We start from the raw sequence: 15,516 nt of genomic DNA on the forward strand, positions 1-15,516 counted from the left end.
AGGACCCGGAAGGAAAAAATTGAAAAAGAGAAATCTCCAACGAGGCGTTCTGGGGCAGCATAAACAGGTATTTTCTGTGTTAGAGTTTTACTCGCTACAGGGTGCACTTTGAGGGTTTGTGACTTTGCAGACCATTTACATGCATAAAAACCTTCATAACACACAAGAGGACGGGTAATAACCGGAAAAGCATGACATGGGACCTTTAAAAGGTAATTATTTGAGTATTGTATTAGACTGTGACCTGCTGTTCTGCTGCTGTAGCGTCTCAAAGTCCGGGTCTCGCTTGGTGTCGGAGTTCACGGTGGCGGTCACCTGCGGCTCGGCCCACGGCGGGGCCTCGTAGTTGTTGCAGGCCCCCTGGTCCAGCCGGCTCCTCTGGTGCTCGCAGCAGAAGCGGTAGTGGCAGGTCCCGCAGCAGTAGATGTAGCTGCCCTTGGAGCAGTTGAAGTTCTTGTCAAAGTGTCCCATCACGTCGTAGTAACCCCTGTGGAACAAAAATCGAGATTAACAAAGACGTTTCTCGTCTCCATCAGCATTTTGGATACCGGTTGACGTGTCTGTGAAGGTTTCAATTAGAGATGGTCCGATCGGGAATTTTGGGGCCGATCGCCGGAATCAGTATCGGCCGATACCAATCGCCGATCCGGGTGGGGGCTATGGGGATCTTCCCTTTAAAGTGATGTTTAAAACTCAGTTAATGGGGCTCATTTTTATATTGCCTAAGTTTATAAATCGTAACGGATCGAAAAGTTCAGATACATTTTTCAATACATGATGCGCTTCCATAAACAACAACCAACATAATTATTACATTCAAATGAAGTACATTATCTTTGGATAATTACATGGGAGAAATGAGCGGAAGCGCTCTCTTTTCCTCTCTCCCCCCCTCCCCCTCTCTCTCTCCTGACAGCCCGTCAGTATCGTCTCATGTCGCTCACTGATCCAGTAATGACTGACTGACCCGACAGTGAAGAATAAACATATTTATAACTAGTTTAGCTTGTTCCAAAGGTAGATAAAATAGCCAAGTGTGTTAGGTCTAACCTAAGTCTTAGTGTGTGTTTTGCTCCGCTCACCGGTCCGTCACAGCGGGCGGAGCTGCAGGATTTCTGCTTCACACACACATCTATTTTATTGTCTTTTTCGGACACTTTAAATACTGCCAGACTGGTGAAGCCATTTTGGCGAGCTTGTTTTGCCGCGTACAGATAAAAGTGTCATGTATTTTAAGTCATGTGATCGGCTCTCCGATCGATCAGCCGAGAGTGAATATCGGCTGATAACGATCGGCGGCCGATCGATCGGAGCATCCCTAGTTTCAATGTCCCGGACACATGGGAGAAATTTAAACATTATTATTAAATATCCTCTGTGTTTAATATTAAACTTAAAAACTACTGAAATTAAGGGTACTGTTGGAGTCGGGAGGGCTGATAATTTATTCCGGCAAATTACTCAATCTGTTGCTGGCTCTGAGTCATTAAACTGCATTCTAACCTCATCCGCCATTTTTTAAGGGTTTAAGTTCACTCTTTTATACACATGCAAGTTCCTAGGCTATTAATCACACCGGAGGGCAAGTCCGACTATACCGTCACTTGGTTTTAGGTTACTCTCCTGGATTCAGCTAGTGCATGCGGATACCTCAACCAAGAGGGTTATGTATCGAGCTTTAAGCTTTTCCAACAGCCTAGTTACCCCTTAGACCTATTAACTCTTCACCACGTTATGTTTTAACGCAAAAGTTCTAACCGCAGCTCTTTGTCAAGTCCTACCATTTCAAAGTAATTGGACAGGTGTTGAGCAGTGCTCCTACGGCTGACTTCACTAATAACTACTAGCCACCAAACCTGTGCATTAGCGACCAAAGGGGCTTCCCAGTTTGGCTAGGGAAAGAAGAGCCTACTTTAGCTTCTTTAAACGGACAGCAATATCCGATATAATATAACCCTCAGTCCGGTGCAATAGTATCAACTTTGTATGTCTTATGTCGGTAAACAACAGCCCTGGCAGCTTCTAGGGTCTCAGCTTTTCTGAGTGAACAAGCAGAGGGGAAGTCGGTCTGAATTTGGCACAAGTTGTGACTTAAATTTGCATTAAAATCTTTAACCTAATTAAATTCACAATTTTTCATTTATAGTATTTAATTATAATTTTTATAACATTTTTTAAAGAATTTGTCTGTTTTTTAATTAATTTTAAAATCTTGAATATGCGATGAATTTAATATTCATTTCTGTAATTCTGTTTCCTGCTCACATCACCATGGCAATTTATGTGCAGGAAGAAAGGTCAGGCATTTCCAACTGAACAATCAACACCGGAACACAGATGATGTCATCTTACAGACGGCATTAAGGAAACATCGCATTGAGACGAACACAAGTGAGGAGCTTATGTCATATTCAAATCTGTTTACTGTTACTACGGGTGGTGCTGAATGAGCTGCTGCGAGAGAGAGAGAGAGAGAGAGAGAGAGAGAGAGAGAGAGAGAGAGAGAGAGAGAGAGAGAGAGAGGCTCGCCTGCATACAACTGATTTAGAGCTGATTACATGTTGCCTAGCAACAGCCAGACGCCTCTCAGTGCAAAAATATAATCTCCAGTGAGATGGAGATCAGAGCTGCTTCAGGAGGAGAGAATCATGATGTGCCTCTCCTTCTTGTTCTGGTGTGATCATCAACACATTACACAGATGTAGTTAAAATGTTGGCCTATGGAAGGAACATCTCAGCTAGTGTACAGCAAACCTAAGTCTATTTTCTTTAATAGTTTTTCTTAAGGGAGCAGATGAATTAGAATAGGTTTTGTATTGTATGTCAAAAGTGTTGCTACCAGAGGATACTCTAGTATTTATTACACATCCTGATTATTTGAATTGTTATTTGACTGGTTATCTGCACACACAGCATCTATCCCAGGTGTGTTTGGAGAGGGATCTCTCATCAGAGGCTCGTCCTAATGTTTCCTCCATTTCTATAATGTAAAAGGTTTATTTTGGATTATCTGAATCCATAGTCTAATAATAAAGGGTGTCATATTATTTACAGATCGTAAAGCCTATTGAGGCATATTTGTAATATTAAACTATATACATACAATTTACTTCACTAAAGTCCATCTGAGGAAATAAAATAAAACAAAAAACCACAAACGTTTTTCTGTCTTTCTTTGCTAATGGTATTTTGAAAAAATCTGATTAATTGACTTCCTATAAATGTATTTATAAATGTCTTTGATGTTTTTCAGCTTTTCAATACTTAACATAAACAGACTGAGATCATTTTTGAAATATAAACACAAATTCCAACAACAGGAAGTAGTCGTACCTGCACTCGTCCACATCCACCAGCTGTCTGGGAGGCGGAGCCACCTGGGCGGCGCCGAGCGGAGGCCTCAGGGCGTTGGCCGTCATGTTCCTCGGCAACATGGTCTGAGGGAGGGGCTTAGGAGGGAGCTCGGCCACGACTGGCGGGTCATCTCCGTCCTCTACCTCGGCCGCTTTGGGCGCCACTTTGGGCCCGGCAGGAAGAGGGGGGAGCGGCGGCTTGTAGCCCGTCAGGAGGAACAGGGTGGGGCTCCTTTTCCCAGCCGCAGCAGAGGTACTGCCGCCGGTCAGAGTCCTGACATCGCTGTCAACCGCGCGGCGCTCCTTGGTGACGGTTACCATGGAGACACTGAGGCAAGAGCAAAGCAGAAGGGACAGGCAAAACATCCCTTTTGGAGTAGTAGCGGTCATTGTTTTATCAAAACAAAGTTCTTGAACTGCTGTTAAAAAAAGAAATGACAAACAGCTCCTGGTGTGTTTTCAGGGTCCTCTTCCTTTATAAAAAGCTTGAGTATGAAAAGTCTGATGAAGTATTTCCTTCTTGTTCAGTCCACACTGCACAGGAGCAAAGGTTCCTCTTCGAGATTCACTCAGTTCAAGCAATGTACGATGAAGGTGTTTGGCATTTCACTCTTTCAGCTTAATGTAAACATTTCTTTCTGAATACAAATCCTTTCCTTAAGCAGCTTTTGTAAACATTGAGGTCTTTCAGAGTTTTTAGGCCCTATATGAACGTTCTGTTCTGTAATAATCAATTGAAACGAACACTTCAACTGATTATAAATATAGAATAATGTGGTTTGTTTTTATGGCAGCAGGTGTCGGATATTAAAGTTTGGTCTGTCAGTTTTTACAGTCTCTAGGCCAAAATTCTAATCTTTAAAATAGGCAGTAATTATTTTTACTGTAAAAAAAATAAGTTAAGTCTTTTAATACTAGACCTCTTTCAAAAAAGAGTCTGATGTATTTCCTACTGGAGAGTTTTCTTGTAGTCGTTTATGGCACGGTTTAAGTAACGATTCAGGTATGGAAAGTGTAGTCTGTAAACATTTAGCGCTGTATGTAAACTTTATCTTTGATGAGCTTTAACAGACGTTGGATGTTTTCCTGTTTGAGTTTGGCACTTCTGTTGTCCTGCGTTATGTGAAATCATATATGGGAAAAGGTTGGTTTTAAAAAATCTAATCAAATATGGAGCTGTTTGTCTGGTGTCAGTAAACAACAGCACCAGCTAAAGAGATCTCAGCAGAAGTTAGTCTGAATTTGGCACAAGCCGTGACTTTCAATTTGTATTTTTATATACTATGCTTACAATTTGTCAATAAACAAATTCTTCCTTTCATTACGTTTAGATGAAGAGAATCGATAAAGGTCAATATGCTTGAAATGTTGGGTTAAACACTAGTAGAATTGTGAATTTATAAGTTGTGGACAGACTAATAAAGCTGATAAATGAACATTAAGTAGTGTTAAATCTTTAAGAAAAAACGTCCAGCAGTTGCTAGAGGTGTGTTCAATAAATGAGCATGTGAAGGCATTCACGAAAGAGTGATCTAGCGAGAAAGTGGTGACAAAAAGACAGAAATAAAAAGAGGATCTATGTGCGTTCGATACCCTTGTGTGAGTGTCTTTGCTCTGAATTTAGCTTGGCCCAACAGAAGAGAACGAAGGAGGGCTTGGGCCCGGTTCTAGCAGGGCAGCGAGGTTCTGCCCACAGAACAGACATGAAAATGTCCGGATTCATCCGTCAGCACAGTGGAACACGGGGCGACGGCGGGAACTCGGCGACGGCACTGGACGCGGTCGCTGCCACGCTCGCTCACAGATTTAAAGCGATCTATTTAAGACACGGGGTAGGAAACAAAACGGTTTTCTCACGAGCATTTTCTTCATTGACTCCCTGAATGTGCACCGATGTGTTCGAAGATCACTTAGTTGAAGGAATCTCAAACATCGTGAGGTGTTTTTGTAAATGAGTAAAGTATTTGTATGGCTGGTGTTCGGTATGGCTTCAGGTTATGTTCTTATAAACTTCCACGATCAATGTGAATACAGTGAAAGGTTTTAAGTTGCATGTTTTTTTTTGTTTTTTTTAGTAGAATAAGAGGAAGAAGAGTTCTGGGATAAGATAAAGGGGGTTTTTCAGTGTGGAAGAAACAGAAGACAACAAAGAGCGAGAGGCCTCTCTCGTGTAAGCGACTGGAAGAAGGAGATAGGCAAAGTGTCGACAGTGTTTCACAGCGCGGACTGAGACGAGAGGTATCTCCGAGCCTTTGAGATAGCAGCGGTGCTAGTGGAGCCTATATTTATCAGGCTTGTTTCGCCCGTCAGTCAAACGCCGTCCTGCCCAAGCTTTAAAAGTGTTCAGGCGCCTTCGGAGCAGAGCTATCGCTGCTTTCCTTCTGCAACACACAAGCAGGAGGGTCCGTTTATAAAGCACTTTGAACTAATAATGCACTGATCGCCGTCTCTCAGGTTCAGCATTAAGAGCAGCAGCTATGCAAACACAGACCGAAGACAAATGATGTATAAAGTCTGTTAAAATATCTCTTCGATGTGCTGTGATGGATGTGTTTGGGTTTAATGGGATTCTAATGGGAAGGGCTGTACTCTAAATCAAAGCTAAATGACTGAATAATCTCTTCGTATGATGCTTTTGTGACGGTGGGTTTCTGGATTTGTGTTGCTTCTTCTCTTGACACAGTCGGTTTGGCACGTGGTTTTGGTCTTGCTTAGAACAAAAACAGCAGACAAGAAGGGAAGGGGTGCGTTTAGGAGAAAGTAAAAATAGTGGAAAAGGAGCGAGTATAGTCTGTGAGGAGTCTAGGCTTTGAAAGCAGCCGAGACAATCCTCTGGAAAACCTCCATGTGGTGCCGGGGGGCTCCTGTAGAGATTCAAAGTCTTTCTTTCTCTCACAGGTTCACATCAGCAGCGTCCACACTGCAAGAGAAGAACACAACATAAATAAGATGCATTTATGTCCAGAAGATGAAAAAGGTGCATTAAGAAGAATCTTCTGTGGGTCTATACTGTATACTCATTAGTATAATGTCTGTTGTTTTATAGAGTTGTGCAGAAACAAGTCCTTCCATGTGTCTTAAAAACAGGGGTTCCTAACTAGTGACAATAAGAGACAACACAATGTCATCACGCCAACACAAGAGCGCCTTTAGCTTAGGTGATGTGCAGCCATGCGACCATTACATTACATGTCACTTGTTAGACGCTTTTATCCAAAGCGACTCACATACTCAATACTGTGGACAATCCCCACAGGAGCAATTTGGGGTGAAGTTTCTTGCCCAGGGACACAACGACATGCTGACTGCAGTGGGGTTTGAACCCTGATCCCAACACCAACGCACAACCCACTGCACCAGACGCCTCCCTTGACCATGAGGCTAGCTTTTTACCCCTACTTTAAACTGGCGATTACGCTGACGCTTCAAACATCACAAAGTCGTGTTAATATGTGCTTAGCAAATGTTTTAAATATCATGAATGTGGGTTTGCCGCAGAGCATATTACCCAGAAATCCTGCACAACACTGATTCAACGTGTTCTTCTCTACAGAAACCAGACAGGTGAAGAAGGAAAACAGTTGAATGTTGCCCAGGCATTTAGCTGGCTCACTTCCTGTGCCCCACACACACACACACACACACACACACACACACACACACACACACACACACACACACACACACACACACACACACACACACACACACACACACACACACACACACACACACACACACACACACACACACACACACACACACACACACACACACACACACACACACACACACACACACACACACACACACACACACACACACACACACACACACACACACACACACACACACACACACACACACACACACACACACACACACACACACACACACACACACACACACACACACACACACACAAATATATAAAACATCATCTGACTTTGATGAAAAGAGAGCAGGCGACATGACAGCTGCCATATGGACTCATCTGACAGAAGGACCGAGGAAAGAGACGCAGATGCATGCGTGCGTGTGTGAGTGAGAGAGGCCTGCAGCGTCAGTGATGGGAGTGGACGGGCATGACACTGTCAGGAAAAAATCCTTCAACCCTGGAATTAATGTTTCCTAGGTGCTGTGTATGAAAAGGTTAGCATCCTTCTGTCATACCACAGTATCAAACATGAAGCAGACAAGGAAGCAGAGGAAGCATGTTCATTTGTGTGGGGTATGGTCGCACACATGTAATACTTATTTGCATTTAGGTAGCCTGGGACGGATAAAGGTTGACATTATCAATCAACTAAATCAGCACATTCAATTATAAAACTGTTTCAACAATACATCTAGTACAAACAAAATTTTTTTGAGGGGTAATATTTAAGGTAATGTTAGGTTTCTCAGACATGATTAGGTATGGGATAATCATTCCATAATCAAAATAAACTTTAAACTTTTAAAGAAAAGGCACTAAAGTATACCTATGAGGGTTTTGTATTTAAATACAATCCTGTTAAGTCCCATCCCTTTCACATGATTATCATGAACATCTGAAATATTGGTCCAACAGTGACCTGCAATAATCTAAGCTGGATCCCTCAAAGCAAACAGAAAGAGAGATCAGTCCCTGGAGCAACAGCGCCGTCACTGACAGAAGCATCAAAGACAAAACACGCAACAAGACATCAGAGGCACATCCTGAAAAATGACAAAGGTAGAGAAAAGCTAAAAGTGGTGAATTACTGAGAGAGCTTTCCCTTCAGAAGCAGGAACATGATGAGTGTGAGTGCACGAGACACATATATGAGAACAGGATGTTCTGATTCCGGGGTCCAGGAGTAGACAGGACTATTTCCTGAATCACAGCAACCTAAATAGCCCCGTCCCCTCTGCTGCCCCTGACAGCCTGGCTTCACATCGACGTGTCTCGACCCCCCCACTGACAAACAGCTGAACTTCCACCGGCTTTCAAACGCAAAGATTGGATTCATCCAATATATGAAATAAACATAATAAACCCGGTACTCACATTGGTTTGACACAAACAAATTATCATTAAATATAAGCAAAACAAAGATTATGTTATTTGGAAAACATAAAACAAATCCACAGGTGCAATTAATACTAGATAGCAAACATAGAAAGAGTATATGAAATGAAGTTCCTTGGTGTGGTTTTAGACCACAACATCAGCTGGAAACCTCATATCACTCATGTAAAAGCAAAACTGGCTAAAACTATCGCAATATTGGGGAAAGCCAGATACATTCTGGACTAACTCATTGTATTCTCTATATAACATACTAATATTGCCATATCTGATTTACTGTGCGGAGATTTGGGGAAACGCGTACAAAACCAACCTGCAGCCGTTATGCACATTACATAAAAGGGCTATAAGAGTAATCAATAATGTTGGATATCTGGAACACACTAACGCATTATTCTTGAAGTCACACATATTGAAGTTCATTGATCTGGTTAAATTTAAAAAGGCAAAAATCATGTACAGAGCAAGACATAATCTACTACCCAGGAAATTAAAAACATTGTTCGTAGACAGAAAGGGTGGGTATCATTTGAGAGGAAATCTACTTTTTAAACAACTCAAGGTCAGAACAACTCTGAGAAGTATGAGTATAACAATTTTTTTAAAAACTATGAGAATGAAGAAAAGTGATTGAAGATGAGAAATTATTGTATATGTATGTATAAATGTAAATGTATGTAGGAATAACTTGCATAGTGATTTTAAAGGACAATCATTGATAAAGTAAGGGGTGGGAATTAATAAACATTTGCTTCCTCCTACTCCCTTTCGGACACATATGATTTATTATTATTAATATGAAGACTTTTTTTGTTTTTTTGTTGAATACAGATATTACCATGAATGTGGATGGATACTGTATTTTAACAATGCGGTATTCTGTTTTTCACATTTTGTTATTTTTTTTATTTGTTATTTTTTAATCTGTTCGAAATAAAGAAAGAAAGAAAGAAAGAAAAGGTTTAAGACATGGGCTGGGTGATTAGAAAACACACTTACATTAATAAATGTAGTGCTGCTCTCTAATGATTCAACACAAATTGAACAGCAAATACAAACGAGGGCTGCTCAATTAAATCGTAATTTAATCGCAATTACGATTTTGGATTGCAACGATTATGAAAACAACATAATCTAAACAAAACGATTATTTATTCATTTTTAATGTACATTTTTATTTGTATTGGTTCTTCAGTTGAATTATATTTAAAGTTCAGGGTAATCAACTGTTAAAAACATACTTTTCACATTTTTCTTTTCAATAAATGGATGTTTTTAATAATCGTGATATCAATTATTGACGGAAATAATCAAGGTTATCATTTTTGCCATAATCGAGCAGCCCCCCTTACACAAATACACAGAGCTAATAAAAACTCCAGATAATTAGATTGATAGAGAGAAATAGATACATAGTAAACTTGAGATTACTATATTAAATGATTAGTGCATTCCTCTTCCTAAACAGGAAGTGAGGGTGAGTGTTGGACAGTTTTATTGCCCGTTTCTTTTATTCTGGAGCACACAATGAGGTAACACTATGACAACACTGTGCTACAGGAAGCCAAAGTAATGGTGTTTTTCTTTTATTATGACTGTCATTAGAGGATATTCCTGGCTGGGCATGTGGGTCAAACCCAATATAAAAAGACATGAACAAACAGCCTATATTTACGCCTCAGAACGTTTCTTACGTTTCCTGTTTTCCAAAATTGCAATATGATGTAAAGATAACAAATATATAATAACAATAATAATATATAATTGAAAGCCCACACACTAAGAAATAATTAAGACCTTTATTATAACTTCATCATTAAAGTCTTGCCTGTCTCCTATATTAGGGTTGCACACTTTGTGAAAATAAACTGATCATGATTGAGAAAGATAACCACCATGGCATGATTTTAAAGAGGATCTGAACCAGACGCTGTATTTGATTAAGTCTAAGGGTTTGTAGGCAGAGCTTATCTATGCAACGCTACAATACTTCTTCCATTTGAACACATATTTAGCCTTTAACAACCATTGTGCTTCCTGCCATTTGAATAATGCACTCCTCCATGCTGTGATTTGGAAGGAACCAGGACTCATTGTGCAGGCCTACTCTATACGTGTGCATTGTTTCTGGTTGACATGCCTGTGTGCTCTGCTGTGCCGTGTCCTGCTGAGCCCGGCCTGTGTGTCTCGCTGCGACTGCTTCACACATGTATGGATTTGACTTGCTGCCCATGTGCCTGCTGCTGCCTGCCTGCTGACACTTTCTGCACAATACTACGGCACACTACAGTATACGACGTGCCGGATACACAAGGAGTACAATGCAGCTGAACATCACCATACGTACTGATGAACTCATTGCGATTACTTCGACTGACATTTCAATTGTGCTATTGGAAATCACCATTTTAGAAAGGTTATTCAAAATATCATTGGAAAAATAAATTCATAAGATCAGGGTGTGGATTTTAAAGAACTGTAACAAACTAATCATTTGTTTTTAAGTCAGTACAACACCATTTGTAGTCCAGGACTTCTCTGCAACACAAATATTGCCTTCGCGGTTTGGAAAGAAAATGTAATACTTGTGCTTCCCTATAGCCTTGACACTTGAGTATTTTCCTTTTATGCTACATAAAATATTTAACTTTTTACTCCACCTGCTATTTGATGACTTTACTTACTTCCGACTGCCATTATCTGAGTAATTGTTCCACTGAGACATGTTTCCTAATATACATTTTCAACTAGTTTGCGTGTAGAGAGTGGGTCGTTTGTTTATTTTTTCACAAATGTATGTGACACGGCTGTCCATTATCAGCACACACTGAATCTTAGTTCATAGGAACTGCAGTGATCCCAAAGAATATTCTACTTGGGTTATTTAAAGCGCCGCGTGTTAGAAAACCTAAATGCATGATATGAGTAATGCTTCAGAGTGATTCAAACATCCTGAGACGTGATGCCAGTCTGTCCACTCGCTGCCATATTGAGCATCATTCATGAGGAACCTGATGACCTATAGTCCAGGAAGCGCACATGAAGCAGATAACCCCGGGTTACAGAGCGACTGGATATGTTTGAACGCTTTCTGTAGGAGAACGAGCCTTTAGATCTTTGTGCCGCTTCAGGGTGCCGTAGAGATAATGGAAATATGATGTCATGCACACCTACCGACAAAGAAAGGAAAGAAACACACCTTGAATCTCCGTAAGGCCACTTCAGGGTCACCATCAGAGGATTCCAAGTCAATCTTTTTTCATGTTTACAGTATATGTTGTGGCTAGGAGATAATATTTATAATATTAAACTATCTTTGAAAGTCCTGCAAAGATATTATCATATCACTGTATCATTTCGCAAACTTATGTCGCTATTTGATCATTATTAGGACAAAAAATAAGCTTCTAAAGTTGTTTTAAATAAGAGGATATAATTAGAACAATTTGAGAAAATCATCTAATTAGCAAACATCTGGTGCTTCCAGGGTCTCAAATGCTACTTTTCCCTTTTCAATAAATCTAAATGTCATGTATTTGGACTGTTGTTCAACCAGTAGATATATTTTCTACAGGAAACATGCATCAACCAAAAATTATAGTGACAAGGTTATCCATACTGAACAACAATCGTTAGCTGCAGCCCTAAAAGCGTGTCTAAGATTGATTATCTAAAGCCTGATTATGCATACGTGTCATTTCATGTTGTGTATTGATACTGCTACAAGCCTGTCTGGCTCTCCCTTGCAGGATGAAGCCCCCCAACAGAATGCAGCATTCCCCCCCCCCCCCCCAATTACACATGCACACTATTGCTCCCCCCTCCCTCCCTCTGTGGCAGTGCGTGGGCTTAAGGCTCTCTATCGGCACTGCATTGACAAGAGATAAAGCATTAAATATAAGACGTTTGTTTCCGTTGTTTTTTGTTTTGTCATTGTCAGTCAATCCAAGTAGCTGGCGAACATTTGAACATCGTCTGTGTTGTGTTTTAATATGAATCTCCTCTCTTTTCTTAGCCCCCATTCTCAACCCTTCTCATCTGTATTCCCTCCCTCCGTCTCTGAAGCATGCTGGGAAATGTGCCAGTGCATAAGGGCATGCAGCAACAGTATGGCTCTGTATTCTAATATGGTCTGCGGCAAGCTGCTGTGAACCCTGACCATAAAAGGTCAACGCACTGCCCTGTTTACCCCCGGCTGACACACTGATGCATGGTGGTCCAGATATAAAAATGGTTTGAAAATACATAATCCATTAATGCAGCCTAGTTTTCAGATGATAGTGTGGAGTGAGGAGTATTATGGGAGGCCCGAGCTTCCATTACCTCTCATCAGAACCACAATACATAATGTCGTAACGATTTCTTTCAGCCAGTTGAGTAATCCGGTGTTTGGTGGCTTGAAGCATCATGACAGAGTTGAACTTAACATATTACATATGATCAAATACAAAAAGGTCACACTAAAGTCTGTCATTCAGTGGGTTTAGGGTGATTTTTATATTTTAAAATAAGATTTAAGACTGAACGAAACCCACAATAATGAAACAATGCTAAATCAACCACTATCCTTTCCTGATTAATGATGCAAGTAAAGGTTCTCAATATAGACTACGAGTAAGCGATATGAACTTCATTACAGAGCAACTGTTGTGACCAAAGCAAGAAGCTCATAAGACGTTGTTTTAAAAGAGGACATTCTGCTCATTCTCAGGTTCAGTATTCTATGTCCCTACTGTGACATGTCTCCATGCTTTAATGTTCAAAAAGCTCTTTCTTCGACTTATACTGCCTGTGCTGCAGCACCTGTTTGTCTTTCCCTTATTACTAATGAATCCATCATTGACTTTCACTGCATCTCTAAATGCATCTTAATTTACACCGATTTTAACTCATCATTGATCTTATTTATTTTTCTCTTTTTGCTGCTGGTTCTGATGTGACCCTGAGTGCCATGAAAGTAGAAAGTGAGATGTATAAGGATGATTAATATTATTTGTTGTAAAAATGTAAGTATACTGTACACGGGATATTATGTAGTGTACATTACTTACAGAAAGATGAACATGTCGAGTCTACAAATCCTTTCAATAAGTTAAACCCAAACAGATCTTTTACTAAAGTACGTAACATGCACTTGAGTTTAATAAGATATTCTATTACTAATGTCTAATTCATTGATTTCTTGATCAACAGAAAATTGGCAATAAAGAAGTACAATGTTTTGTTTACTGTACTACAAATGCTGTTGTGGATTTGTAAGGAATACAGTATATCAAATACATCAGCTGGTTCATTGTGATGTTCACGTTGAAGATATTCAAGGGAAAAACCGCCTTGCAAAAGACCTGTGGAATGACGGTCACAATCATCTACATTTATATTGGATCATTTTAAAGCTTTGGATCGATTTGGGGAGTCCTTGAGTTTGGGAACACCCGACTAAAAGCCCTGAAGATTATGACTCATTCTTCCAAAGGCATCTCCACAGTGTGATGTGATTCCTTCGAGTGTACTTAAACTCATGACTAGAACGCCCTCGACAAAAAGAAACAGTTGTTACATCATGGTACCCATGAACAAAACTTCAGATTCTTCTATTTGCATTATTAAACCTGTAACGTAGCAACGAGCATAGCAACGTGGGAAAGTTTGGTAAGTTTAATGAATTCCCTTCTCTCTTGTCCAACTGGCTTATTTTTACATCTCCCAATCTGTCCCAGTTCTAGAAGACAGACACTATTAAAAAAACATTATCTAACATCGAGGGACTAACTGACAGTATTTAATGTGACCCGAGGAGCTTAGGAGAAGGAAACAAACACTAAGAGAGAATTTTTTACAGGACTTGTCCAAACCAAAACAGTAGAGGCTGGGATAACCTGTCTTTCAATACCTTAATGGGTCTTACTGTAAGTGCCATTTCAATAACACAACTACATAATCTTCTGTTAAACTCTGCTGGAAAACAGAAAACACTTTCTAAAATGACTTCATCAGGGGTTTCTCAAAGCCAAACTACTTTTACAGGATAAATATTACATCTGGAAAGTCAAATCAATATGATGTGTTTAAGTATTTAGTCAGTTCATCATTTATTGCCATTTCTTCATTCTGACTCTTCCTCCAACGCAACAAAAATACGAATAAATAGGACATGGTTGGTTGTGATTTTACTAAAAGCAGATATTAAAAAAAGGTACATAGGAGTACTGGCAACAATACACAACCTCACAAAGACTAGGAAAGCGTGAGTTTCTCCAAGAAATGGGAATACTTCCACACCTGAAACCTGAAATACTCTTGTTACAGTGACAATGTTAAACTGCAATACAATCTAAATCAGTATATGACCCAAACGGGCAGAAATAATTTGCAAACATGTTAAAAATAAAAGTAAAATGATGTTATGCACCGATGAGGAATAAAGGTGTGTAAATATCAATAATGAAGAATTGAATCTATGCAAGCGATATGTAAATGTTGTTATTGATTGATTCATGCACTCAGTTTATTACACCGTATGCTCTCATCATAACTGTGAAGCGATAGTTACAGCCACTGTGACGACAACAATTGTGAGACATCACACAGATGTATTTGCTGTTGGTCCGCCAGCGAAGAAACTCTGAATATTTCTTTCAAAGATTATTAACTGTATAATTAGTCAATCTGATCTAAGCGATAATTATTCGGCTTCCCACGGAAACAACGGTGTAATTTTTCTTATGGTGACAGCTGGAGAAGGCCTAAATAAAACCTAATTATTCTGCTGTTATGTATGTGCAGCAGTGGGATGTGGAAGGTGGTTAATCTGGCCTGGAGAGGGGGGGGGGGGGGGGGGGGGGCTAACAGAGCTGCACCTCGCTCACAGCCAAACGAGAGGTGTTGGTCCAGCTTTTTCAGCCCTCGACGCGCCACTCGTTCACAACTCCAGGCCTTAGAGCGATGACTAACGCTGGGTAAATACTTTGGGTTTGATCAGAGGCACTTGGTGGCCGTTCTGCTGTGACAGTGACACTGGCAAGCAGAATAGTCGAAACAAGTCAACAAACAATGTTTGTGAAAACAGCCCCTTCTGCCAAGAGTCTTCCCAGGAAAAGGAAATGACAG

General features: G+C 40.2%; 1 protein-coding gene across 4 annotated transcripts in view; it reads right to left on the minus strand.

Annotated features, from left to right (window-relative positions):
- Positions 1 to 15,516, minus strand: part of shisa7b (shisa family member 7) — a 38,141-nt gene that overhangs the window by 17,071 nt on the left and 5,554 nt on the right. For all 4 annotated transcript variants that reach the window (XM_079655564.1, XM_079655563.1, XM_079655561.1 and 1 more), the window contains 2 exons: positions 3,334 to 6,273; positions 245 to 487 (listed from right to left, as the gene is read on the minus strand). In XM_079655564.1, coding sequence (XP_079511690.1) covers positions 245 to 487; positions 3,334 to 3,743 — 653 coding nt within the window. In that variant the 5' untranslated portion in view covers positions 3,744 to 6,273. The remainder of the gene's footprint in view (positions 1 to 244; positions 488 to 3,333; positions 6,274 to 15,516) is intronic.

This window comes from Notothenia rossii (genome assembly GCF_949606895.1).
Source record: "Notothenia rossii genome assembly, chromosome: 10".
NCBI classification, from domain to species: Eukaryota; Metazoa; Chordata; class Actinopteri; order Perciformes; family Nototheniidae; genus Notothenia; species Notothenia rossii.